General features: G+C 33.1%; 3 protein-coding genes across 4 annotated transcripts in view; 2 read left to right on the top strand and 1 right to left on the bottom strand.

Annotated features, from left to right (window-relative positions):
- LOC123709124 (protein numb) overlaps nt 1-7,038 on the bottom strand; it is a 29,820-nt gene extending 22,782 nt beyond the window's left edge. The window contains exon 1 of one of the 2 annotated variants that reach the window (XM_045660259.1): nt 6,694-7,038. The gene's annotated coding sequence lies outside the window, so the exon portion shown is untranslated. Of the gene's footprint in view, nt 1-3,900; nt 4,139-6,693 lie in introns of those variants that run through there. The other variant, XM_045660260.1, reaches the window with a different exon arrangement.
- Nucleotides 7,039-7,161: 123 nt separating this feature from the next.
- Nucleotides 7,162-8,237, top strand: LOC123708453 (cytochrome c oxidase assembly protein COX20, mitochondrial). The gene is made up of 2 exons (XM_045659162.1): nt 7,162-7,381; nt 7,597-8,237. Exons 1-2 carry the CDS (start codon nt 7,328-7,330, stop codon nt 7,909-7,911), a joined length of 369 nt encoding a protein of 122 aa, XP_045515118.1. The 5' UTR covers nt 7,162-7,327; the 3' UTR covers nt 7,912-8,237.
- A 4,929-nt stretch (nt 8,238-13,166) lies between these two features.
- LOC123708067 (xanthine dehydrogenase-like) lies at nt 13,167-26,008 on the top strand. Its single transcript, XM_045658555.1, has 9 exons — nt 13,167-13,683; nt 13,908-14,684; nt 15,464-15,618; nt 15,910-18,055; nt 18,153-18,461; nt 18,640-18,977; nt 19,106-19,910; nt 20,131-20,298; nt 25,004-26,008. Exons 2-9 carry the CDS (start codon nt 14,616-14,618, stop codon nt 25,052-25,054), a joined length of 4,041 nt encoding a protein of 1,346 aa, XP_045514511.1. The 5' UTR covers nt 13,167-13,683; nt 13,908-14,615; the 3' UTR covers nt 25,055-26,008.
- The last annotated feature ends 1,949 nt before the right edge of the window (nt 26,009-27,957 follow it).

Raw genomic sequence — 27,957 nt, 5'->3', positions numbered from 1 at the left:
CTCGTTTATTGGCATTGCGACTGATGACAATAATGAACTCCTACAATGATCCAAAGTTCCTCTTTCGACTGAAAATATGAGGAAGTGATCAATACAAAATGCAGTGAACAGTTGAACTGATACTTTCAATTCCTTGTTGAGTCACACTCTTGAGTCATCACAAAGAATTCCTACGGCTTTTAGTATCTAAACTTGTAAGGTTACTCGGGTAGCGAGATAACACGTTAGTCTAGTCGAATAATTGGTGTAAAGATTTTCCCGTTTGAATATCATTATCTTTTTTTCACATATTTCAGGGAGAGTGTGTGCCTGACTCTTCTCTTAGAAATTTAGCTAAAATATTGAGATTACTAATTACTATGCAACATTAAATGTCATTGATAAATTTTATTATTTACAAGTTCATTTAACACCGACGCGAATTTCAAATAAATTTACAAGCAAATAATAATATGCTATACGCTAATCAATATTAATAAATCAGAACCGATACGATCCAGCTCCACATTCATATAGTAATTATTATCTGGACTATTGAGATTTATCAATTGAATTGTGATATTAAATTATTGACATCTGGACATAAGATCCGAACGCCAAGTTAACAGTCGGTATTGCGACAAATAATAGATATATATATATATATATATATATATATATATATATATATATATATATATACACAAGTTAACTTAATAATTGTACGAAACACGAAATGCTGAAGGCCATAAATATTTGGGAATTGCTACTGTCGAGGAAGACGATTAAAAGATCAACCGTACGATACAAAAGGAGACTTCAGCAACACGTCAACCCTCTAGCTTCGGGCCTCTTGGAAACGACGGACTATGTGTATCGGCTGAAGAGGACGAAATTTGCTGCAGTCTGATAGTTTATGAATTACGGAGGGAAATTAAAAATTATTGGATTTGCGTTCCCTAATTGCCATCATTTTATAAAATCTGATAAAAGCCAAGAGGCTGATTGTTTCATAAATGTACACAGCAACAGAAAAATAAAATTATACATTTACACCCTTAAATGGTTTCACTTTCACACGATCAAGTTTCGCAAGTCTGAGAAGGGCTATTGTTACGAAATGCTTACAAACAATTAAAATAATTTTGTTGTATTAAATGCATAGTATTAGTAGTATTATTCTAGATTAACAATTTTCGTCGTTTGTAATATACAAAAGAAAATTACATCGGTCTCGGTCTACAGCCTCGGTCAGTTAGTCCAGTAATTTTTGTGTGAAAATAGTACAAACATACATACAAAAACAAGATATAAAAAAAGAAAGACATAAAATTAGCACCTCTCTTTCGAATTCTTCGCGATTTTAACGGATTGAACAGTGCTTTTACGGAGCTGCATATATTTGGTAGTGGGCTGATCGGTTTTAGAGAAAGCATTGTTAGGTGCCTCTCTCGAACCTAATTCGCTGTTTTGCTGCTGATTTTTTTTATTATATGTTTTAATTGTCTTTTAATTTTTAATTTCTTTTTTGAAACACTTATGTTTACTTCAATTGTCATATACTTTAGATGAAAGATTTTGTACAATATGCAGTAGATTAATTACAATGTTATGATGTGGTAAGTTTTAATAAATAAATTATAAAAATAATTAGTATAGATATATTGGCCTAATGCATTAGGGATATGTAGTAAATTGACATGTTGGCTTCAGTATACGACAAATGTCTACTTGCAATGGCACATTTACAGTAAAAAAAGCAGGTGCGTTTACACGCCCTTTTTCTGGAATCCGTATGAAGTATGACGGGATATTCGCAGTTTTTTTAGAGCATATTTCACAAACAGTACGAATAACAGTTATCAACGATCACTGTCCATAAACAAAAGCGAGGACAGTGACACGGTTACGCTTTAAGCAACCATAAAATTACCCACTCTATTATTATCTATGGTGCATTTTCCGTCTACTTCTTTGACTACACATAGCTACCGTTATATAATAAGAGTCATATAAACATTGTGTCTTACACTCAATAGTTCTCTGATACTGAAAGAGGGGCTTCGTCAATTATGTCTGTTACGCAATTCGTTACAAGGCCGCATAACTATCAACTATTCGAATTGAAGTTCTTGATAGGTCAAGGGAATTTAGGCGCACCTACACACGTATATACGAAATGCTTTGTTATTAATATATAATTATTCGTATCTAAGAAAAACTTTAAAATTATATATTCTATGTAGGTATATAAACACAAAACAATTATCTAAATATGGCCGTAGAAAAAAATTGCAGTTAATAATTATTGTAACGGTCGGATACCCATAAGAATTGATGTGATATAAAAATTAAGTGTCATACTGCATACAAAAATCGAATCCCATACTGAAGACACTACTTTAATTGCGATCACGCAAAGTTACCGGAAATAAAGGCGATACGAACAGACTTTCAATACTCCACTTACAATACATAGCAGGAGAGAACAACCAGTCGCAAGTGATCAGTCTAACAGACAACACCAGAATCAAGTGAAGATTTTATTTGGTGCCGCGTGGTTATATTTCGGTGATCAAAACGGCGCAATACGGCGACGAAGCAATGACTGCTTGGACAATGTTCAGTTGGAGGAGATTGTACAACGGTAGAGGGACGGAGACCGCGGAAGATTCGAGAGTGGAACTGCCAGCTGACACAAGACAACTTGTTTACAATGTTTACGTCTACTTCAACCGGCGGCCAGGAAGAACGGCAAGGACGTCAATAACAAAGACGGCGAGGGCGACAATGCTACCTCGAGACATCGTAGCGGATATAATACGGGACAAGTATCAAGAGCATATATAAGTTTCGACGGTATGTTTAAAACATATAAAGTTGAAGGCGATATAGAAATAGTACTCAACAAAGCAGCAGTGTTACTGGATAATAAAAATCAAGAGAGCAAGATATATCAATTTTCGTTAGCATAATCTTAAGCAAATTATGTTATACGATTATTGCTTTATATATCAATTATGACTGAAACAACCTTATCGCAAATTGTAAATAGTGGTAGAATTCCAACTGAATTCTGCAAACGTTGGATAATGACCCGTATTATCATACGTGTTAAGAATTATGTCAGACTTCAAAGACATGAGACGGAAAGATAACTGTTGACATATTTTGGTTTTTACGTTCAAGAAGCAGCAGCGATTGTCAGTTTTAATGCTAACGTCTTCTACGCAAATATTCGTATGATAATTCTGTTGTGCCTACGGCACCAGGGCCGCTGTAAGATAATTCATATTTGACACTATAAAGGCATGGAACTCCAGTAATTTTATACATTAATATTAGTTTTATAGAATATAATAATATGTCAAACCTCAAAGCAGGTTTCATTCCATGTAAGCATTAGATTGTAATGTGGTAATTTAAATTATAATAGATGTCGACCGATATCTCTATTTGTAGGCCAAATATCAGATTGCATATCTACGTCTGGTTCCGAGTACTTGGTTACGTACTATATCATTCATATATGTATAAGTAAAAATATTTTATGAAATTGTTTAAATATATTATATTATTTAACGTTACTTACGTTGTTGATCTCATATAATAAACTTAAAATTGGATTTTACGTCTCTCAATACAACTTTTCCTGTTTCAAAACGACTTCCATTATGACTGGGTCGAAGTAGTTTTAAAAGTTTAAAGCTAGCTAGCTATTCTTCATACGTTTTCAAGGATACCGTAGTCTTCATTTTGTCGACATAATCACATTTAAATGGCATGTTTTATGAGTTTTATCACTATATTGAAATTAATGTTATCGAAATTACATTCTTTTACACACAAACATAATTCAGAAAGATTATCCTTAAATCAATCCATATTTAAACGAAACTAAAAACAAAATGCATTACTTACTGATGTGTGATTCCTTATAACCACTTAGTAATACACATAGCACGGAACATATGGTTTACTGTAATGTACCCACTCATTCACGAGCATCAACAAAGCGACTGGTGCAAACCCCTCTCACTTTTCGTTTCTGGATATCAAGTGCCTTGAAGTACGCTTATCTGTATCATATAATATTTAATATGTATATTGGCAGTTTGTGCCAAGTGCGAAGACGCAGTCTTGTAGCTAACGCGTCTGATTGCTCCACAACACTGACTATTTCAGGCGAACAAGTGAAACGCCGGTACATTCTGATTCACACGGAACGTTTCAACACTGGTATCGAAGGTTACGCCAACTTCAGCTGACTTTACTAAATATAGGACAAGCTTCATAGTCCAGAATCCTACTTAAATTTACAAGAAAATGTTATTCGATAAAATCATTTTAAAAATGATTTTTGTGATATGAATTAAAATACAGTACAGCGGTTTTTTTTTCATTTCGACGGTCACGATTGTCCAGAATAAAATAATATACCTTTTATAGGTCTGGTCCTCAGATTTGTGTTTTATTTGCAGTCGAATATATAATTAAATTACTTTAAATAGTCGTCAATGCTAACAAATCGTCATGTATAATAAAACATATTTTTTTACCTACTTACGTTAAATTTGCAAAATCCTTTCAATGTCAAGAAATTCAGTTTTAAATCCTCTGTACTTAAGCATTGATAATAATTATTTATCTTTAGTCAACATAGTGATATAACTAGTGTGCATAAACATATAGGATGTCGCACTTTGTAAATCTTAATATATCACATTTACAAGATATTTTCTGAACATAAATATTTTATCAATTATTTAAAAAAAATATACTATTTTTTTAAATAAATCAAAGTCAAAAGTTATTCTCATTAATATATAAACACAATTATTACGGTTTGGAAGACGGGCAGCTTATCACCTTTTTGGCTAGTTTGGTAGATGTAAATGTGATCAGTTACAGCGATACTTACATATTTTAAAAAGACTATCATAAAAAATTATTTCTTAACTATCTTAATTTTTCTATATCACGAATTGTTTTCACATTTTAGCAGCGAATGGATGTCAAATTTGTTATAGATGAACAAGGACGGAATTTAATCTTTAAGACACTTCGTGCGATGTCACAAGCCTTGACATTTCACAGCCTTTGAGGTTTAATTTCCGTACAACCTACCTACCCTAAGAGACGATACAAATTGTTTGATTGTACCCAGATGTTCCTGACGATTAGAAAGTAAAGTAAGACGAATCAGTCAGGTTACAAAGTTTATTAAAAAGTATTGACACTTCTCACTCCTCCACAGTGTAATGCTAAGCCAGGGCTAGTTGCTAACACAACACACACATTACACACTTAAAATGTACCTTATTCGTTTTTATTTTTCCCATTCCATTTTTCCTTAGTAATAAATGTTATATATCGCTGTCTGTCTAGCTGACTTCTAATATTGTTACTTTAATACAGCCAAAAATATCAAGGTAAGACACGAACATCAGAAACACTAATTCATATGTAAAGTAACTTGAACTAGTTTAAATTGTTTCTAATTACTAAATACAATGTATATGTTATATAAAATCCACTGATATTTGTGATAAAGTTATATTAGAGTAAATATACCTTTGACCTATTGAAAAATAGCAACTCTATGTTCTATAAAAACTTTGTTTGATCATTTATATTGCGTAATATTGGCACTCATTCATGCAAAATTTACTAAATTACATTGTATATTGCTAAATGGATTCATAATATATTTTTATGTATTATATTGTACGACCAAAAGTCATCATCAAATTCAGAAATAATATATATTAATTGTTATGTAAATTTTATGGTAAATGCATATTAATACTACAAACTACTTTAAATTTTTTACTAGTTATTCACAAGGTGATGTACAGTTTTAGCTATATCAGGGCCGGTACTCTGTAACTTAAAATACACACAGCAATCTTAAAGTTTTGTATGCAATTTCAATCTATTTTGTTCCATATCTGTGGCACTGATTTTAAAAATCAGTATAAAGAACTTGTGATCCGTGATTTCATTTTACTATTAAGTATGTCATAATTTATCTGTGCCATGTTCGGATGTAATTGGGTGGAATGGAAACAATATTTGTTATTATGTGTAGCAAAAACTAGGAACAATTTATGTTATGAAAGTAAAATAATAAATCAGTAGATATTTGTAACATAACAGGAAATCTAATTAAATTATGAATTCTTATTTAAGTAGTACATGATTTAATTTCTGGAGAAGAGTCAAATAAAATGACTATACAATATGATAACCACAAGAATATAATTTAAAAAAATATATTTATTTTATTATTAGAAGTGGCAATATAGTTATGATGTAATACCAATTCTGGCAACAAATTGATCCATTTCAGAGTCAGTAATGTGTCTGTATTAATGTATAAATTAAATTTTATTTAATTCTAAAGTTCCAGAAAGCATTTGGCTTTAAGGAGGAATAGTTATCATTGATTTTAGTTTTTTACTGGCCATTTGCAGTAAAAATTACAAGCTATATTATTTAAAAAAATTAAAACAGGGAACATATTAAATTTTTAGAAAATGAATATAAGCCAAATGAATAAAATAGGGCTCATCTAATTCCATTTATGCCTAATAGAGTTAAAATTTAAAAAAAAATATTTAAACTGATTGAACTATTTTAAAAAAGTCTGAGTAAGAAACATGTTAAAGAAATTTTTTACTGAGGTTTAATGATAGAAACAAGTCCACTTACCAATCATAAAACGATTTCACATCAATTGCAGCAGCTCCGTGGATAGTTTTAACTGTTATTATTAATAATGCAAATGTCTCTGACGCTCGGCTAAATGTATTTGAAGAGATAACAGAACCGAAATTAAGAAAACACCCCATTAGCTTTATTGATTTCTAAAAAAGTATGGTTTTAGTATTGACGTATTCTTTATTTAGTCACCAATCCATATCGAATACAATTGTTCCAAGTTGTAATCAGAAAAAAAAAACTATTTATGAATTATTATGGGAAAGACCCGGCCCAAAGAATACTGAACAGATTTTGCAGAATTTTTAATATATGTTTTTTTCAACTTTCCTTCGGTTCTAAACCGATTGTCATATGCTACTGTCAATCTAAGCTGTCAAGTCTAATGTCAACTTGGGAAATAAAAACTGAATTATTTTATCACTGTAGTGTGTGGTTTTTTTTTATTTGCACTAGCCTCTGATTTTCTAATTTCGGTATTCTGTGAAATTACAATTGTTGTCAAAACTCAAAATGTTACTTTAAAGTATAACTCTAATCTTTTATATTCAAACTTATGATCCATTATCAACATTGCTGATTTAACGCATTAAAATAAAGACCCAGTTTTTAAAATCCTTTTAAAATGGATACGGTTGTTAAAAGTATGTTAGAAGAAGATGCTGAGGAAGAAAAACAGGTGTTGATTTAATATTTTATATATATAATATAACCTTTTCGGCTTTATAAAATTATTGCAACATTATCGGGTTACTAATAATGTAAGAAAACTTGCTTGTTAATAGCTTATCAAAACATAACTGCAGTGATAGCCGTTATATCACAAATAAATTGCAAAGTTAATGCTTATGCCTAAATGTAAGCTATGATTACAATAAAAATATTATTTTTCAGGGCTTAGTATTGTTTGGAAGAGATCTTTCAAAGATACCTTGTTTTCGAGAAAGCTTTTTTTATGGAATAGTATCAGGAGTTGGTGTAGGATTTGGATCATTTATGAAAACATCTAAACCCATGTTATCACAGCATATTGGATTTGGCACCTTTACTATGACCACACTTATATACTGGTCATATTGTAGATGGCAGTGGTCTAAACAGAGATTTGATGCAGAATTACTACAAGAAGCTGTTAAAAATAAAATTAAATATGAAGGAACAATTGTTGAAAAGGAATTAGAAAGTAAAGGTATTCTTAAATCAGCATAACAATGATTTGTCACAATATATTATATATTTCTGTTGTGTTGTTGCATGTTGCAAGTGACATACTTTTATGATTTAAATTCATTTTGAATTATGTATTTGAAACATCGAAAATACAATACAACAAATGTATTGTATAATTTAAATAACCATCTTGCCTTTTGTATAATTTCATTATAGGCATAAGTTTAAGGCATAAAAACTAACATTTGAATTTAGTTCAGGTTCTTGTAGTGTTACATATTTGTAGATATATGATTTTAAGGAAAATCAAATATATTATGTATTTTCAGTAGACTAGTTTAATGTACTGATAGTAATTATTAGAATATTTAAATAAATTGAATAAAATTGAATATTAAATTTTATTTATAAATTTTTATCTAGAGATTAAAAATTTAACCCGATTAATTTATTTACAATTTTTGCTCAGAAATTACAAGGAGACACATTTAGAATTCACTAAGAGTAGTTGATGTCCTATTTACTGGTTAATATCTTCGAGCCAATCACATTTAGGAGATACATATTTTATTTTACAAAGATGTACAGTGCAATAAATATAAAGACTTATAGTTGCCTTTCATGTTCATATACCCTAATATATTTCATAGTAGCTAATGCCACAACTCTATCTGTACAGAAGCTTTTCTAAATAATTTGTGACATAGTATCATTAATAGATCCAGTCATATATGGTACAATATAAAAATATGTACTTGTTTTTATACAGTATAAAAATTGCTCCTATTGTTTTGTTCTTATCTTAAAAGTTCCAAGTAAAGTTTGATCAGTATAATTTTATTTTAAGATATAAATGCAAATTTATGTTACGTATTCATAAACTGCGCCGGTAGGCTTAATTTTAATGTTTAGATTTTGTGCCGTGCGGTCTTGAGACGACATCAGCGCTTTAGATAATAAGAGAACTACATCTTATTTTCACAGAAAACTTCAGGATCGTAATTACTATTTGCTATTGGGAGTGCCTATGAAGTGAAATATTTTGACATTTACATAGGCGGGAAAAAGGTTACCAATAAATCTACTTTGTTGGTTCCAAAGTTCTTTCACTGGGCGGTGATTGAGAGGCGGGATTTGCGGGACTCAAAATCAACACCCGGAAAGCGAAAGAAATGCGTGTTGGAGTTGAGAATCGCACCCCAATGCGGGTGGGTGCAGAGGACATAGAAAGCGTTCAACAATTTGTTTACCTCGGAAGCGTCGTGTCTGAAACTGGAGTTACAGAAGAGGACATCACTTCGCGCATTGCCAAGGCCAGAGCAACCTTTGCACAACTTCGGCCTATATGGCAGTCACGGATGTTGACGCGTCGAATAAAGGTTAAAATATTCGGATCCAACGTCAAATCTGTGCTGCTCTATGGGTGTGAAACGTGGAAGGTCACCAAACACATCTCGCACCGACTCCAAGTCTTCGTTAACCGCTGTCTTCACCGTATTCTGAACATCTACTGGCCTGAAAAGATCTCTAACGAGCAACTTTGGGAGCGCTGTCGAGAAACCCCGATCAGCCAGCAGATCAAGCGACGCAAATGGAATTGGATAGGCCATACACTCCGAAGGGATCTCAATCATATTCCCAAGCAGGCGCTTGATTGGAATCCGCAAGGAAAGCGGAAGCGTGGCCGTCCCAAACAAACCTGGCGCCGAACAGTTGCGGACTAGGCAAAGAGAGCCGGAAAGACTTGGAGCGAGGTGAAACACGAGGCTCAAGACCGTACGCGATGGAGACTCACTGTGGACGTCCTCTGCCCCACCTAGGGGTTATAGGACATTAAGTCAAAGTTCTTTCACTGGCAGTTGAATATGGTGCGTGCTGCGATAGACGACTACGACAACGTAGATGCACTCTAAATAAATAAAAAATATAGGTAATTAAACAATTACTATTTGAAGGCTTGTCGATGCGCCGTGTCGCCACATCGTAGACCCATCATTATTTTAATTGTTTTTTTTATGGGACCTCTATACTGGTATATCTAGGGTTTCCACCTTTTCTTGCAATCAAAGTACATTGGTTATAATACACAAGAAAAACGTACATGGTATCAAAGGAAAGTACAATTAATTTTTCTATTTTAAAATATATTTTTTATTACATGACGAGCACTCAATTGATGTGGCCGTGTGGCCCTGGCGAGTAACAACATCGATTCAGCGCCAATCGATAAATTCCATTTCACGAAAAAATATTTAAGATTAAAAAAACATCACAATTACCTAAAGTTCATTAAAATGATTGTACGTTATACAATAAGTTATTATAAAGTAGGTACTGGTGGCAACACTAAAGTCGTATTTTAATTAGATGAATTAATCTGACGTTTACTGTGTTGTCAGTTTTTGATAAAATAAAAATAGTGTTGGTACACAGTGAATGATTGAAAAATCTCCTGAATGAATGAAATTAGTGTTTAGTGAATAATTCGCGTGCCGAACTGCCGATATCGGATACGGGTTTCGAATTTTAGTCTTGCTTTGTATAACCAACGAGTTTTTGACGACTATGTTCCTATAGTATCTACCTTTATTGAATACCAAGTGTTTTAAACATTAAGGAAAGCATTGCGAGGAAACTTGTAAGAGTGTCCTATTTTCAATACCTCATGTAGTTGAAACTATAGGTGTATAAAATATAACCATTATAGTTAGATAATGAAAATAAAAAACATCACTTATTACATATTTTGTTTTCAGTTTATCAGATAAAAAATCATCACTATCGCTTTCGGTGACTTTAATTATACATATGTCTGAACATTATTGATCATGTGGTCGAGACCATACATTTTGTCTTTTTTAATTATATGAGTCACGTAGCTACTCTATTTTTCAAGTGTGATAATATGTTAAAGTCATTCTTTTTTACTTCTATCATTTTGAAGGTTTGTTATTTCTTGCAACATATCCTTTAGCCTGCGCCTATACCAACTCAATGGGATTGAGTTTACAGTGGTATGGTGCAGACGTAAAACAATTATACCATACTGCGCTGCCATCTTGTCCACAACATACTTATCGCAATGTTCTTGTTTATGCTGCCGTACAATGTCTATAAGAGTAGGTAACTTTAACAATTGTTGCTTCGAATTAATTCTTTTTGCTCGTTAGACACTCGTGTATTCTAGGTTTAGTCTATGACATTTTAGGCAGCGATTCTAGTTTACTGGATTCTAGGTTAAGGGCATGGGCATTATCCATCACTACAACATAATTTGGTTTTAGTTTTGGCAAGACCCCCCTAAACTATTTCTCAAAGGAATCGGCAATCATCTCTTAATGTTCTTTATTTTTTTCGGCTTCAAATATAATAACAAGCTGTCTTCTAATAAGCTCCTGCTTCCCCGCCTATATGGTCGATAATTAATCGTTTACCCTTTCCTGAAAGCTTTTTTATGCCAGTGGTCAAGCCATCTAGGAAGGCCTGGCGGGACGATAACGCTATCTGGTCAATCCATGCCATATCCGGTGATACCTTCATGATAGTGAAAAATATCAATTAATTATTGAAAGTACAATTGAATGTAAAGAAAACAGAAAATTGTAATTACCTTCGTTGATCCAAGATTCATCTTGGTAATAGATATACCATCCTTGCCTTCGATACTCTTTAATTTTTCGAAGGCGCCATAAAATAATATCCTGTCTGTCAATTAAAATGCTTGGCTTCATTTTGTGACAAATTTGAAATTTAAATATTTCCTAACATTTCTAAATGTACTCCAAGAAAAATTGGGTAAGCCTGGGTCTTCATTGACGACCTTGAGAATCTTTAAAGTAATAAAAAAACATATATACTACTAGTTACTTATATCACAGCACTTTTATACAATTTTATTGTAAAATAGAAATAATATTCTTTTATAGTTTGAAAGGATTAACTATTCATACTCATTGTTCATTCATCTGATTGAACGAGAACTGAACGCATCACTTTAAATATGGCAACATTATTTTACAAAGGGACATTAGCCGCTGTCAGTTGGCTTCGTCTAATTAAAAATACGACTTTAGGAATACCACAAAATTTTCTTTAATACTGTTGAGTCTTCTTTGATCTTAATAATCCTAAAGTATACGGGCAGATTAATTGTAACTAAATTTATATTTTATTTTATGTAGTGTTTTTTTCCACATTATATTTGTAATACAGATGGTTTCGGGTATTTACTAATATTAAGTGTATTTTTTAGGTATTAACATAAAAAACACCTATTATCGAGTTATTCAAGTAAAACGTACACGGTTGTAAATGTTTCCTGTTAAGTTGCATAAAACGGAATTATTACTATGTAGATGTTTATTTTACTTATAATTTGACTAGTTAATACCCGCGTACATCGTTTGCAATGCATTAAATTCCTCTGTATCATATAATCAAATATGTACTTTGAAATTTGTACCATTAATCTGTGCCATACATACTCTTCCTCAAATAAAAAAAAAACAGCCATAAAGATAACAGCTGTGATTTTGTAATTATACTCTGATTTTGAGTGCCTCGGTTGAAGTTACATCATTGACAGATCACAATAATTATAAAGAGTTATATTTATTTTATTATTGCAAACTTCAATATATACAGAATAAGAATACATACAAAATTCATTATGTATCGGTGATGTGCTGACAGCTAAAGTAAAGTAGGACTGTCCAAAAAGGAAAAGGCAATGTTGACGCAAGGGTCTTGTTATAGGTTAGGACTTAAGGAGATTTAGTCAAGATGATTTAACAGTAGTGTATGTAGATAGTATGTACAAATTTAGTTTTCGACTTTCTACGTACACTACTGTTAAGGCATCGTGTCTAAGCCCATAGGTTTAGTATAGGTATATAATATCTACAGTATTTTCAATTCACTTGAGAGATTTACGGTATGTAAGTGTTTCAATTGAAGTCGAGTTTTCAAAAGTGTAGCTATACTAGGTGTATTATATAAATCTATGTACTTGCATGCGCTGAATGGTCGAGGTCGCATTTAATAATAACGACTTAAGTAATAAATATTAATGTAAATTAATTCTTGTGCTCTATCATTCAATGAGACACTCCGGGGTTTTTAAATAAATATTTTAGAACAGAAAACGTACTGCGATAGGCATTATTAGTCTGCATGTATTTTTTAAAGTAATACTCAACTGTACGATCGGACCACGACATTAGACAACAGCGGATCCAAAATTTACGTTTGTTTGTAATATATACTTTGTGTTTTCATGTACTTGTACCGTAGATACCGTAGGTACATAGTCTATTTTATATCAAAAGTAATCGACAAATTGTGACACCTCAAAACCAGGCCCCGGTCTGCTTAGGAGAGAAACGCTAATTGTGTTTAAAGGGGCCTCTACACGGGCAACACTTAATAAAATATGTGGAGCTACATCATGGCCGACTGTATCCCGAAAATACAGAAAGCATTTAAGTGCAGTATATGTCTGAAAATGTATATTATATCTCGGCAACATTACTGCAACAGCATATGCCTCTCTATAGCGCTAGTCGAACTAATCGTGGCAAACTTTACGTAGCATGAAAAAGGGACGCACTTAGGCTGTAACGCGAGACATCAATAATATGGCTGAGAAATATTGCAGTATTTTAGATTGCAAAGCAATGGGACAGTAAACATTCAAAATATTAGCAATATACTAAAAATATTTCCGAATATTGCATAGTCGTATGTTGGTTGATGCTACCAGCCACACCCTTGCTCCCGTCTAGGAGCCACCTAAGGCAAATAACTAAAGTTGTAAGTATCAATAAAGTTCGGTTAAATTAAAGTATATCTCCTTCTATATCACAGTATTATGATGACCGTTAAATTACCCTCTGGTAGGTATATTACAAAAACAGCTGTTATCAAGCGAAAACATTGTAATTAGCTAATGTTTTAATTATAGGGTATAATTATACATATTTACCTAATCAGTACAGCATATCCGTCTTTAATTATAAAGCTATGTTTTTTTACAGGTTTGCCAAGTATTACCAATGCTTCTACATAAAAAATTATCGATTTTTGTTAATACGATCACTACGATTTCTCGTGCTAGTCTAAATTGCTTTAACGACATGTTTTACTAAATTAATAAAAGTACTAATTTGTCGTAATTACATTCCAACATATTGCCGATACTTTCTATCAATTGATTCCAATTATTATTTCTCGGGAACTCTCTCCACTAGTGTACTGACGAAATTATCCTATGATCGCATGTTTTGCGAAATTTCATATCGCAACTTTTCATTGTCGCCATGTATGTCCATAATATAACAAACATTACACACAACAATCTGGAAAAAAATAATTCATATGGCACATAGCCCTTAAATCTGGCTGCATCTCCTCGCTGTTGCAATTATAATTAATATATTGCAGTATATTGTTATCAATTTGATAATAATAGCAATAGCACTGCGAGATTAAATAAATAGCGTGTGGCATTATACTGATGCGGTACAAGTATAGGAATAGTTTTACGTATACACAACGTATTCCTTGAGTACTATTTAAATATTTATCACTATCTCCAACTGCGAGTGTATCAAGTGGGTCGCCCCCTCACGTCCCCGATCTAGCCACTAGCCACTTGCCAGTTGATCGTCAGATATTGTTAGGGAAGGTTGTGACATATCTGTTATTCATCAACGGAGTTTTTCCGACAATTTATCAGTGAAAACATGAATATTGAAGACTTTCTGCCGTCTCAAAAGACTACCATATTGGTATTTTTTGTAAATGGAAAAAAGGTAAGGTATGCCTGCAATGTTTTATTATTATTAAGTGTATTATTAATTAATTTTCCATTAATAAACACGTTTATTAAGTGAAGGTAAATAAAAAAAGAGCTACCTGTGCACGAAATCGTAATATATTCCATACAATGGAGATTAGATTAGTACAATTATGCAGATTTAAAAATAATTTCAATAATGTTTTAATTTCAAACGGATTAAAAACTGTTAGAGTCTTTTAAAATGTTTTGACTGCAACAAGACCTATCAACTATTTTTGTTATTTTTAACAAATTGAGGTATGTAATATTGTTGTTCAATGTTTAAAATGTAGCTATCATATTATAATTGCCTCTAAACAGATATTGTCATAGGTTGATTTAATTAATAATCACTTTAATATAAATTACACAAAACTAAAAGAACAAAATTGTTCACTATAAACTGTTTCTCTAAAACATATTTGTATTTCGATTGATATTGATTGCGCAATATAAATATTAAAATTATAATAATTTATATTTTCGTTTTCATACTTTTAAAGTGCCGGGACTCGAGGCGCAGTTGTGTTGAGAAAGCCATGAAGTATCAGATATCCGAGTCTGCTACCGTCTATTGGCTAGCTAATGGTACTCTTTTAAAACCTAACCTAACATTAAATATATTATGTACCATAAAAAACAAAATATTTGTATCGTTGTCGTAACAATTGTTGTGTTTAAATAATTGTGTATTGAACATCATTGACACTCTCAGTCCCTCTCTGATCTTAATATATATGCAACTAATTTCAGGTAATTGAGCCGCAGCCAGATCCTGAATGGACGTTACTATGGTACTTGAGAAAGAAACTTCACCTAACCGGCACCAAGTACGGTTGCGGAGAAGGCGGCTGCGGCGCCTGCACAGTTATGATATCGCAATACATCAGAGATTTAGATCGAATCAAGTATCCTTTTAAGGCATTTCTTTAATTTGTTTACATGTAGGGCGCAAATGAAATAGTTCTGAGGTTGACCTTCAGATATATTTTAATACGCTGTCCTAGACTAGCCTAAAAAGGTAAGAATAAATTCTTTTTAGTGTTCTTTCTTTTGCTCAAGTATATTATTTAAAAATCACTATCGAAATCAACCACGAAACATGTGTTCTGAGAGGCTGTTATTGATAATGAATATCCAATATTCATTATCAATAACAGCCTCAAACAATATTAATAATACCCTTATTTTGCAATCAGACACTTCTCAGTTAACGCATGTTTGATGCCGCTATGTGCAGTTCATGGATTGGCGGTTACAACAGTCGAAGGGATTGGGTCAACCGAGGATAAGTTACATCCGGTACAAGAAAGAATCGCTAAAGCACACGGTTCACAGTGTGGCTTTTGTACACCTGGAATTGTTATGTCTATGTATGCGTTACTCAGGACAAAAAATAAAATCGATTATAACGATATAGACACAGCCTTACAGGGAAATCTCTGCAGGTGTACCGGATATAGACCTATCATAGAAGGATTTAAAACGTTCATGGAAGAGTGGGAATATCACCATGATATACAATCTGACGGAAAACAAAATAAATCCCCTTGTATGATGGGAAAAGACTGCTGCCGTGTTAATCGAGAAGACGAAGAAAATGAATCTAGACTCTTTAACAAATCAGACTTTACACCATATAGTCCAAGTCAAGAGCCAATTTTTCCTCCCGAATTAAAGGTTAATAGCAACGAATATGATTCGATTTTAACATTCTTTAGAACTTCCAACATGACATGGATTCGACCTGTGACAGTGACGGAATTACTTGTATTAAAGAAACAGTTTCCAACTAGTAAACTCGTTGCGGGGAACACTGAAGTTGGCGTGGAAGTAAAATTTAAGAAAATGGTTTATCCAATACTGATATCACCGTTATTATTAAAGGAATTGAATTTCATACGACTTACAGAAGAAGGAATTCAAATTGGTGCTGCTACCACGTTAAGTGAAGTTATGTCATTTATGTCGGATTTTATTATAAAAGATAAAGAGAGAGGGAAAACTTTTGACGCCATTAAGGAAATGTTGCACTGGTTTGCAGGGACTCAAATTCGTAATACGGCATCTTTGGTAGGTAATATTATTACAGCAAGTCCCATTTCTGATTTGAATCCTATACTGTTGGCTTCGTCGGCATCAATTATTGTCAAAAGTCTAGATCGAGGTGAGAGAAAAGTTTTAATTGACAGCAGTTTCTTTAAAGGATATAGGAAAGTAGATCTTAGTGATGATGAAGTTGTGTTATTTGTACAAATACCTTTCACAAACAAAGATCAATATATAAAAGCATATAAACAAGCAAAACGAAGAGAAGACGATATTTCTATTGTTACGACAGCTTTTTATGTTGAGTTTGAAAATGATAACTTAAGCATAGTAGATGCAAAGTTATGCTTTGGAGGTATAGCTCCTACCACAGTATGTGCTATAAAAACGTCTAACTTAATGAAACAAAAAAGTTGGGATGAAGATCTCCTAAGATGCGTTTTTGATTCTTTAACTGAAGAATTTCAGTTAGACAGCTCAGTTCCGGGAGGAATGGCTGAATACAGAAAATCGCTCTGTCTTAGTCTTTTTTTCAGATTCTACTTACATGTATTAGAAACAAGAAGTATTAATGGTACAAGACCAAGTAATTTTACGTTGTCTGGAAGTGATCAAATTGCTGCTTTTCATCCTAAAAGTTCGCAATGTTTTGAGATAAAAAATAATTCTCGAAATGTATATGATGCCGTTGGAAAACCGATCGTTCATATGTCTGCTCTTAAACAAGCTACTGGAGAAGCAATCTACTGTGATGATCTTCCATCGATGGAAGAAGAGCTTTATTTAGTTTTGGTGTTTAGTAAAGAATCTCACGCTAGATTAAAATCTATAGATGCAAGTCAGGCTTTGTCAATGCCAGGAGTGGTTGCTTTTTTTTCGGCAGCAGATATATCAAAGGGTCATAACAAAATGGGTGCAGTTGTAAAAGATGAAGAAGTTTTTGCTGAAGAGATCGTTACAAGTCGATCTTGTGTCATAGGAGCTGTTGTAGCAAAAACTGAGCAAATAGCGAGGAAAGCAAAAGATCTAGTATCAATAACGTATGAAAAGCTAGAGCCAGTTATAGTAACTATCGAGGATGCTATAGCTCATAAATCCTATTTCCCTGACACATATAGAGAACTTGTCCATGGAGATGTAAATGGAGCTTTAAAACAATCGGAAAAGATAAAAGATGGCTATGTGAGACTCGGTGCACAGGAACATTTCTATCTAGAAACTGTATCGGCGCTTGCCGTGAGGAAAGAAGATGAACTAGAAATAATCTGCAGTTCACAAAACCCTGCCGAAGTTGCGGTAAGTAATGTTGATAGTGATTCTTTATAATTAATATTTTGTAGAATTCATCGAATTCCGTTATCTTTAAATAAGTATTGATTGTAATTTCTTGCAGCTCACAGTTTCAGAAGTTTTAAATGTACCACATCACAAAATTTGTGCCAAAGCTAAACGCCTTGGTGGTGGTTTTGGCGGTAAAGAAACAAGACCTATGATACTTATAGGACCAGTGGCGCTAGCCGCTTATCGTTTGAAAAAACCGGTCAGAGGTGTCTTAGATCGAGATGAGGATATGCAAGGATCAGGATACAGGCATCCATGTTTGATAAAATATAAAGTAGGGTTTGACAACACTGGTAAAATCAAGGGCGCTCTATTTGATGTTTATGCCAATGGAGGAAACTATTCTGATATATCTAGCTCCGTAAGTATTTCATACAATTACTTGTAAAACATCTCAAAGTTAATTAGAAGAAAACGTTGCTGATTTCTATCAAATAATATATATTATCTCGCTAGTTAAACATATTACGTATTATCAATATGAAACATGTCTCGTGTATTTTATGAAATCCTTCTAAGCATATAAAGTTTAATTACAGATGTTGGAGAGGCTTATGACGCATCTTGATAACTGTTGTAATATACCTAATGTGCAGATAAACCTTAACTTATGTAAGACAAACACTCCCTCAAATACAGCGTTTCGAGGTTTCGGAGCACCTCAGGCCATGTTTGCTACAGAAAATATGCTAAGAGATATAGCAACAGCATTAAACAAAGATTATGAAGATATCTTCAATGTAAATATGTACCGTGAAGGAGATTTTACTTTCTACGATCAAGAACTAATACACTGCACCGTATCTAGATGTTGGTCCGAGTGTATTGAATCCTCAAATTATTGGCAGAGAAAGAAAGAAGTTGAAGAATTTAATAGGTAAACACACTTTAGGATCCCTTATTGATTTATTACAAATTCGATTTTATAAAAGATTGAGTATATAAATAGTGTCCATAGCCATAATTTTTATTTTAATTATGTATATATTATCGATTATTTTCCAGATTGAATCGATGGAAAAAGAAGGGAATTACCATCCTTCCAACAAAATATGGAATATCGTTTCAAGTTGATGTATTAATGCAGGGCGGTGCATTAATATTAGTGTACACAGACGGTTCAGTCCTCTTATCCATCGGAGGCGTAGAAATGGGACAAGGACTCTTCACTAAAATGATACAAGTAGCATCGCGCGTCTTAGAAATCGATGTCTCCAGAATTCACATCAGCGAAATGTCAACAGACAAAGTCCCAAACAGTTCCCCTACGGCGGCTAGTGTCAGTTCAGATTTATATGGAATGGCCGTATTAAATGCGTGTACAACTATCAAACAACGTTTGGAACCAATCAAAGCAAAGAATCCAGGAGGTAAATGGGAAGATTGGGTTGGTACTGCATACGTTGAACGAGTCAGTTTGTCTGCAACAGGTTTCTATGCCGCTCCAAAAATAGAATTTGACCGAGACACTAATTCTGGTCGCCTATTTGAGTATTTTACATTCGGAGTGGCGTGTTCCGAGGTTATTATCGACTGCTTAACTGGAGACCATCAGGTGCTGCGTACTGATATCGTCATGGACCTTGGGGAGAGTCTTAACCCAGCGATAGATATAGGTCAAATCGAAGGAGGCTTCATGCAAGGATATGGTCTCTTTACTATAGAAGAAATGTTATATTCACCGACAGGTGAAATCCTGTCACGTGGCCCTGGGGCATACAAAATCCCAGGCTTCTCTGATATACCAAAAGAGTTTAACGTGTCGTTACTAAAGGGCGCTCCAAATCCACGAGCTGTGTACTCGTCAAAGGTAATTTTTAATATGATTGTGTTCAAAGACCTTTGGCCTTTGATAAAAATAAAAGAATACATACTCTATAGAGATAAGTTAGCTTCATTCAATTGTCTGTTAATTTAACCAAATAATTTCTTGTAATTCACATTTTAACAATTCCATGCGTCTGATATGTCTGCGAGGTATGTTTTTTTTTAATAAGCGTGTATTTAGAACATAAATCTAAATATTTCAGGCAGTAGGTGAGCCACCATTGTTCCTAGCTGCCTCCGTTTTCTTCGCGATAAAAGAGTCTATCAAATCAGCACGTTTAGATGCAGGTGTCGATGCAGATTTCGTATTGGAAGCACCTGCTACATGTGCTCGAATCAGAATGGCGTGTGAAGACCACATCACGCAACAGGTAATAGTCTATATATATTTTTTTTTATTGTTTATTTAAATCCTGGACAATATATATTGCTGTCGTAAAGTTTTATGTCTGTTTCGTAATTTTGCTTCAGTGTTCTAATAATCTTATATTTATTAAAGTTTGAATAATGTGTATAATTTATAGTGAATGTACTATAGAAATTCACGGTGATTTTTTTAAATATGAGCTTTTTGAAATTTACTTAATAAATTCTGAAATAATGTTTTTAACGATTAATGTTTATATCTAATTATGCAATTGCAGTTTGCCAAGACCCACGTTCCTTTTAAAGATGTAGTCTGTCCCCTAAATTGGACATTATTAGTGGAGAATTTGTGTTTGATTAGCTCTTTAGATTATACATTAACCCGTTTCTTGAGATATGTTAATTACAAAAAATATTTTATCATGTTTATGTATTTTGATTTTTTGACGTGTATAATCCACGAGTCAAAATGATATGAAAGTTGGGGAACATTTGGCGTTATAGTTTCGAAGCTATCCCTTCCATCCAAAATTAAATTTAATATGATAATACCACTAGAGAGCTATATCAATGAATTTATTACGATAAATGACAACAGTAGTGTTGGCCTAGTGGCATCAGCGTGCGACTTTCATTACTGAGGTCGTAGATTCGATCCCCTGTGCACCAATGGACTGTCTAAGTGTGAATTTAACATTCGCTGGAACGGTGAAGGAACACATCGTGAGGAAACCGGTTCTTAGACCCAAAAAGTCGACGTGCGTGAGGCACAGAAGGCTGATCACCTACTCGCCTATTTGATTAACAAATAATGATGAAACAGATACAAAAATCTGAGGCCCAGACCTAAAAAGGTTGTAGTGCCACTGATTTATTTATTTTTTATCAAAATGACAACAGTGTTGCATCGCGCACTTTGGAGTGCCAGCACATCCATTTTGAGATAAGCAATTGCTATATAATTTTTGACTCGAAAAAGATACTATGTCCTTAGGTTTTCCATCAACTGTCATAAACCTTTTCATAAACGTTCATTCACGTACAACACACGGCCGTGACTAAAACACAGCCACACGCGATTTTAAAATTAAAAATAACTACTTCTAATATAATATCTCTTTTACATATCACATTATTCATATTCATTATATACACAGATAATTCACATTATCTGTGTATAATGTGATTGCGTGTTTATTTGTATATTAAGGTATTATGTTTCAAGTAAAATAAATCGTTATTATAACCGTAAAAATTTAATTAGTTGACAAAAATAATAATAATCCGTTTTAATTAATGTGTAAAAGGTCAACCTAATTTATTATTCTTATCTATATTCGTTGCTTGAAGGAAAACATCGTGAAACAACCACAAAGAAGCCTGAATACTTACTTGCTTATTAGAAAAAACAAATGATCACGACACGATAGATTTTGTATCTGATCTCTAGATTAGAGCGTATATCCTTCAGTGTTCAAAATACCACCAGCACTGTTATGTACATAAATGTAACTTGGCAGTAACAATAATGAAAAATTTGTGCGTTTAATTACGACCTTATTTTTCTAAAAATGATCTACTATATGCAACTTTATAGAAATTGGTTAAATAATGTTTAATTAGATGAGATTTAACAAAAGGATTTTATTATCATAGACATGAATACAAATAATAAAATTATTTCATTTTACCTCATTACTACTAAGATTATTACAGAATTTCATTAATTGTTATAGAATTATAACTATCATTTTATTGTTATTATATATGTTATTAATGGCTTCGAATCTCTTCGAATCAACCGTGATAGGGACAAGAAAAAGATGGCGCGTAACGGAAAAATGTGACGCGTCACCGAAAAATGTAACTATATTTTTTTTCCAACGCCGTTTAAGACCGCCGCACTTCAAACTAGGTAATTTCAATGTCAGGTAACGTTAACTATTTTATAACACAGCGTCCAATATTTGGACGTTTCGTTTCAATTCTGAAGTTTACTGACTGAAATATGCCAATCACGTCATAACGCCTACGAATTTATTATATGTTGATAAATATCAATTTTAAAATATTCATTATATCAAAAACAATTCAGATTTCAATATTATTGAGTTTACTCTAAGACTGTATACGTTGCGAATATGGAGACGAGACGATTTTAGAAGTAGCGGCGTGTGTGGCGGCGTCCATGCCTTGTGTTCTCTCTCCCTAAAATATGACTAAGGGGCCATCGCTTGGCCATGATACTCGTGAACGGGTGCTACTTGAGGTGACTGGTCGTACTTGAATTCGTGTATGCGGTGATGTTAGATATTTTTGACTATGTATTTGCGTGTTGTTCCCACGAGAATGTAAGTGCGTGCTCCTATTTCACCATGCCTCCTGCTGATGTCATGTGGAACATGGTGCTATCGTTGCAGCTCCTTACAAACGTTGTGTAATACAAAAAAAAAACTTAGCGATTGAAAACAGTGGCGGAGAGTTTTTTGCCAGTTCTTCTCTTCCGTTCTACGGCCTTGATTTGAGAACTGGCAGTAAATGTAAAATTAGAAGCATTTAATGTATATTTCTTTTTTATTGACGTTCATAAGTGTACATTGTGTTACCTATATATATAAATGATTTTTTGACTTTGAGTAACTATTGATGCCGGTACATTTGATTTTGCCAATAATAATAATCAAATTGATATTTACTACGCAGATTAGTAGAAGAGCGTTTCATCCCTTAAAAAATAAATAATGGTTTAGCGACTGCATAAGTGTAAATACCACACTTTAGGTTAATGACTAGATTTTGGTTAGCTTATAATTATTATTTATTATATATAGTCAAAATCTGTTATAACGGCATCGAAGGGACTACTCATATTTGGTCTTAAAAACTGATAGTCGTAGCAGCCGATGATGTCGTTATTAGGTACCTAATACAATAGAATTCAGCTGGGACTTTGATTTTGGTCAATATAACCGGTATGTTGTTTTAAACGATGTCGTCGTTTAGAACGTCGTTTTGACTGTATATAGTTTATAATAGTATGGTGGGAACCCGTTAGGTACATATTTTTCTTGACGACGAACGACGAACAAATTTACATCTTATTTACCAAAGATAATATGTTGTTCATGCAACATAACAAACTTGGGGGCATTATAAAAGAACATTATAACCAAGCCATTGAGATAACATGTATAGAGATATATAATTATTTAATTTTAGAAAGCGCGCATTTTGTGCGCATTCAAAATGGCGGTCATTTACGACGCTAGCTGATACAAATCCTGTTTGATGTCTCATTAAATATTGTGCAATCACATAAGTAACAAAACATTTTTTAAACTAAATATTGCGCAATTCTATTAAAGCAATCTAATTTAGGCTTTATTACCGTATCCAATTAATTTCTTGTTAGTAAAAATATGTTCATTAAATATTGCAATTTCTTAAATGTGATTTATTTGAGTTTTAAAATAACTTCCTACGTCTCTCTTTCTCTCTTCTCTCTTCTGATCTAAATGAGAAATTGCTTAAACTGGATCGTCTTCAAAAAATCTGTATTCGTTTCGCAACAAGGTCTAAGAAAGCACGACCACATCTCTGCGTTCCGTTAGCGGCAAGGCTAGATGACCATTCGTCAATGTTCAATTCTCATCATTCAAAAAGAAGGAGTTTCCTTCTTACCTCAAAAATGATTTCAAATTAATGGGATGCCATTGCCATACGCTCTTCCGAAAACTATGTCCTTGAAGTCCCATCTCAAAACTTTAAGGCTGTGCAATTCACTTCCCTATCTGTTTAGCTTCTTCTCTGTTTTCCTTTAAATCTCGACTATACATGCATTACTTGTAAACATAGTATCCTTATGTTTCGTACTATCTGATGTCGTGATTCATGTTCTCTTTTCTTTTTTATTGTCCCTTTCACTGCCTAGAAGTTTTAATTGCTTTGTTTTGTTCCTGTTTTTTATCTTAGTAATTGTATGTCTTTAAAAAAATAAGATAAGGTGAACTTCTGGAAGAGATCGCTCGAAAGGGATAAGGCAGTCGACTTCTCTTTATTAAATGTTTTAATTGTGTTTATTGTATTTCTATATTACTGCAACAAAATGTAAATAAATAAGTTGAGCTACACAACTATATAATCCTAAAGGTTCCCACTCGATACTGCACGCAGCAGAATTCCCGTATGTCCACAAATTGGATTTCTCATATTTCGCGCTAAGACTTTGTTGAATTTGAGGGTCTGTATTCTTTAAGCATGCGAAACAAAACCATTTTCTCTTGTCTGAGTAGAAATTAAACTGTCATACCCCAGTAATCACCTCCAACTCCCTAAGTATTTCTTTCCCATAATACTCTCCATGAGTATTATGCTTGCGGATTCTGTTTTTTACTCATCGAACGAGTTTGCTTATCTTGCCGAAGCCGCGTACAAAGTATTTGAAGAAGTCTATTAAGTAAGAGGGTGTGCAATTATTTAATAAATTACCGTCTAAAATACGTGAAATTAGCGCGTTTAACCAGTTCAATGAATGAGCCTAGTAGACTGAATTTGGGCGACGTGTATCTCATTCGTATATTAAGTTTCTCATGTAAATAAAATACATTTTTTGTAATGAGAAATAAAATTCTTTAAACATAAGTGTTTAAGATATATATCTGTTGTGTTGAATTATACTCTTGGTGAATAAGTATTATTGTGTTGTTACAGGTTAAGCCAACAGTAAAGACTGTCGGACGACCGTGGAATGTCAATCCGTAAAGGTTCCAAAATGGCGATGACAATTGACAATGAAAAATCAACTGAGTTTTGGAAATATTATATTTACTCTTTAAAATATCACTAAGGTTTATCACGTTTTTAGTTACCGATAAAAATAGTATAATATTGTTTTATATTAAATATTTTTATAACGGTTATAAGAGAATTGATATGTTAGTTTTTGTACCATTTCGTTTTTATTTATAAAGCTTATTTCTTATTTTTATATCATTAGTAATCTATTAACACTAAGTTGTAGGTAGCTACCTTCACAATTTAAAACAAAGGACAAATACGTAAACCTCTGCAATGCATTATTTAAACAAAAGTGGGCCAGTAATATTTTTAAATTTATTCATTATACAGAATAATATAATCTTAATCATGATATGTACATTAGAAAACTGTTGTTTGTATTGCGTTACGGCTCAGGTCTGTACGTCATGCTCAACTAGTTTTTATGATATCTCAGTCTCTTTTCTGTTCAAAAATTTCTCTTCCTTAATTTTTATATGAGTCGAGCACATTTCTCGAGACAACGTGAGGATTTGCAGTTTATTTTAATTAAAAATGATTTGCCATAATATAAAATATATTTCAACGACATATACTTTAGTATATAGCCGACTGTTTGTCAAATGTTTTAAAAGGCAATAATAATGATATACACTCAAAGTTATACGTAGACTAAGGTACACTAATAGCCTTAATCATACAATCTAAGGGTGAGACTCAGAAATGAGACTGTCATACGCTAGCGCGTAATATGACACTCATATGTCAAATATTTGACGTATAGGCATCAGACTGACAGACATCTCGTTCAATCGTGTCTGAATCTTACTCAAACGTGCTCGTTTTTTTACGAATCACACTCACTGAACTTTAATGGAATTTTGAATATGTTTAATATTTCAGATTGTTAATCTAATTAATAAAATTATTTACATCTTGCTTTTAATATCTAGTGTGACCCTGAACAGTTCATATATTATAGAGATAAACAGTTCGTCCGTATAAGATAAGAATTATTTATTCTAAACAGTTTGTCTTTATTTATCATTTCGCTGCTAAAATCAGTACAAATTATAGTCTCAGGCAACATTCGTTCCACAACTGCGGTTAAGGCAGTTTTCACCGCATACCACCACTATGTGGAACCAGCTACCCACTGGTGTTTTTTTAAAGTATTAAACTGAACCATTCCAAATCTTTAGGTCCTTCAAGAAAAGAGCGTATTAGTTCTTATTCTTCTCTTCTTCTCAAAAGCACTCCAGCCATGGACTTCTCAAAATTCCATGGGCAGCGGACAAAATCAGAAGCCTCCTGCCCGTTTGACCCGTTATATGTAAAAAAAATTAAGGAACTACATACAGTGAGGGCAAGGAGTGCAAGTGCAAAGATTTTTATTTTGATAGTAAAAACCTCCAACTCTTCAAAATTCGAGCGTACTCCACCCTCAAAGGCCGGCAACGCACCCACTAAAAATGGCTGTCTATGGGCTGCGATGACTGCCCTTTATGGGCGTTCCGCAGGCTCGTTTGCCTCCCTCCCCCCTATTATATATAAAAAAACAGCTGATAGCTTTTTTGTAACTCCATTTCTTTGAGTACTTACAAAATAAATGAAGCTTTTTTTAATGAAGTACTCCGTAGATACATTCTAACGTAACTTTCGATCAATGTAAACTCCGTTCATATAATTGTTATTAGGCCATAAAGTACACTATCCAGGTCTAAGATTTCTGGATTTAATTGATGAGTTTCCTTTATTTAGTTTTAGCGCCGGTTTTACTCACTGTAGCGAGTGTTAATTCCGTCCATAAACTGAAATAACAATGGTCGCTTAAAAATGCTTATGCAATAATGTGTTGCAATCCATATCCCTCTAGTCGACAATTTATGTTTAAACTGTTAGTTTGCTCAACTTATTCGTTGTTTTAAACCTAAGTTTTAAACCATGAATTGTATAATATTAAATAACTATGAAGGTCTCTAGTCAACGTCTCAATCAGTCCCAACCTTCTATGTGGCTTGCCCTACCTTACTCAAAATTCTTATTTATCATACATAATTTATGTATCGAAAAATTGAATTGTTGACACAATAAATTTTAATGATAGGTTTTAGGAAGAAATCACTAGGAAATCGTTAACCCACGTTGTGAAACAGTGCGTAAGTGTACGTACTTGCGCACTATATAGTAAAGATCAATCAAATCAATCAAACCAATCATAACAATACTTCAAAGCCAGCAAACAAGACAACATTGTTTGCAATAACACAAAAATTATCTTCTTGTCGATGCTTCATATAAATATTTAAAAACGCCTGCGGCAATTTAGAGTTTCACTGTTTAACATAATAAAAATATTAGTTGCTTTCGTAATAATTTGATAACACGATGAACACAACAAACCTACCTTAATTTTTCTCTAAGTGAATCATTGAGTGAGTCATTCTTTAAGAAAATAAACTATCTGAAAGTTTATGTCCGTTATTAATTCATAATTTATTTCAAATTGTATTTTTTTATAAATTTTGCTATTTATCCGAATCGTACACAATACTCAGGTTTCGAATCTCTCCACTCGAATACGCAGTTCTATTGTTTGCAAATGACCTGATGATGTTTAAAGGAATTACAAAAAAATCTAATTGCGAGCATCTTCAGAATCCTTGAAAGGTTTTTGGATGAAGTCTCTCTCTCTGCAAAGTGTTCATCATTCAACAATCAAACGTGTGTCGCAAGTAAAAAATCTCGGCGAACATATCAAACAGATTTGACGATAACGATGTCAGGTAAGTACTATGAGGTTGTCATATGATGCGCTGGTCAAGTCATCTGGAGCATGATTCCGCAATTTGGGCTGTCCATGAAACTATATAAGTATGTAATAAATA

The sequence above is a fragment of the Pieris brassicae genome, chromosome 4 (genome assembly GCF_905147105.1).
Source record: "Pieris brassicae chromosome 4, ilPieBrab1.1, whole genome shotgun sequence".
Lineage (NCBI taxonomy): Eukaryota > Metazoa > Arthropoda > Insecta > Lepidoptera > Pieridae > Pieris > Pieris brassicae.
This window is presented reverse-complemented; position numbering and strand designations above follow the sequence as displayed.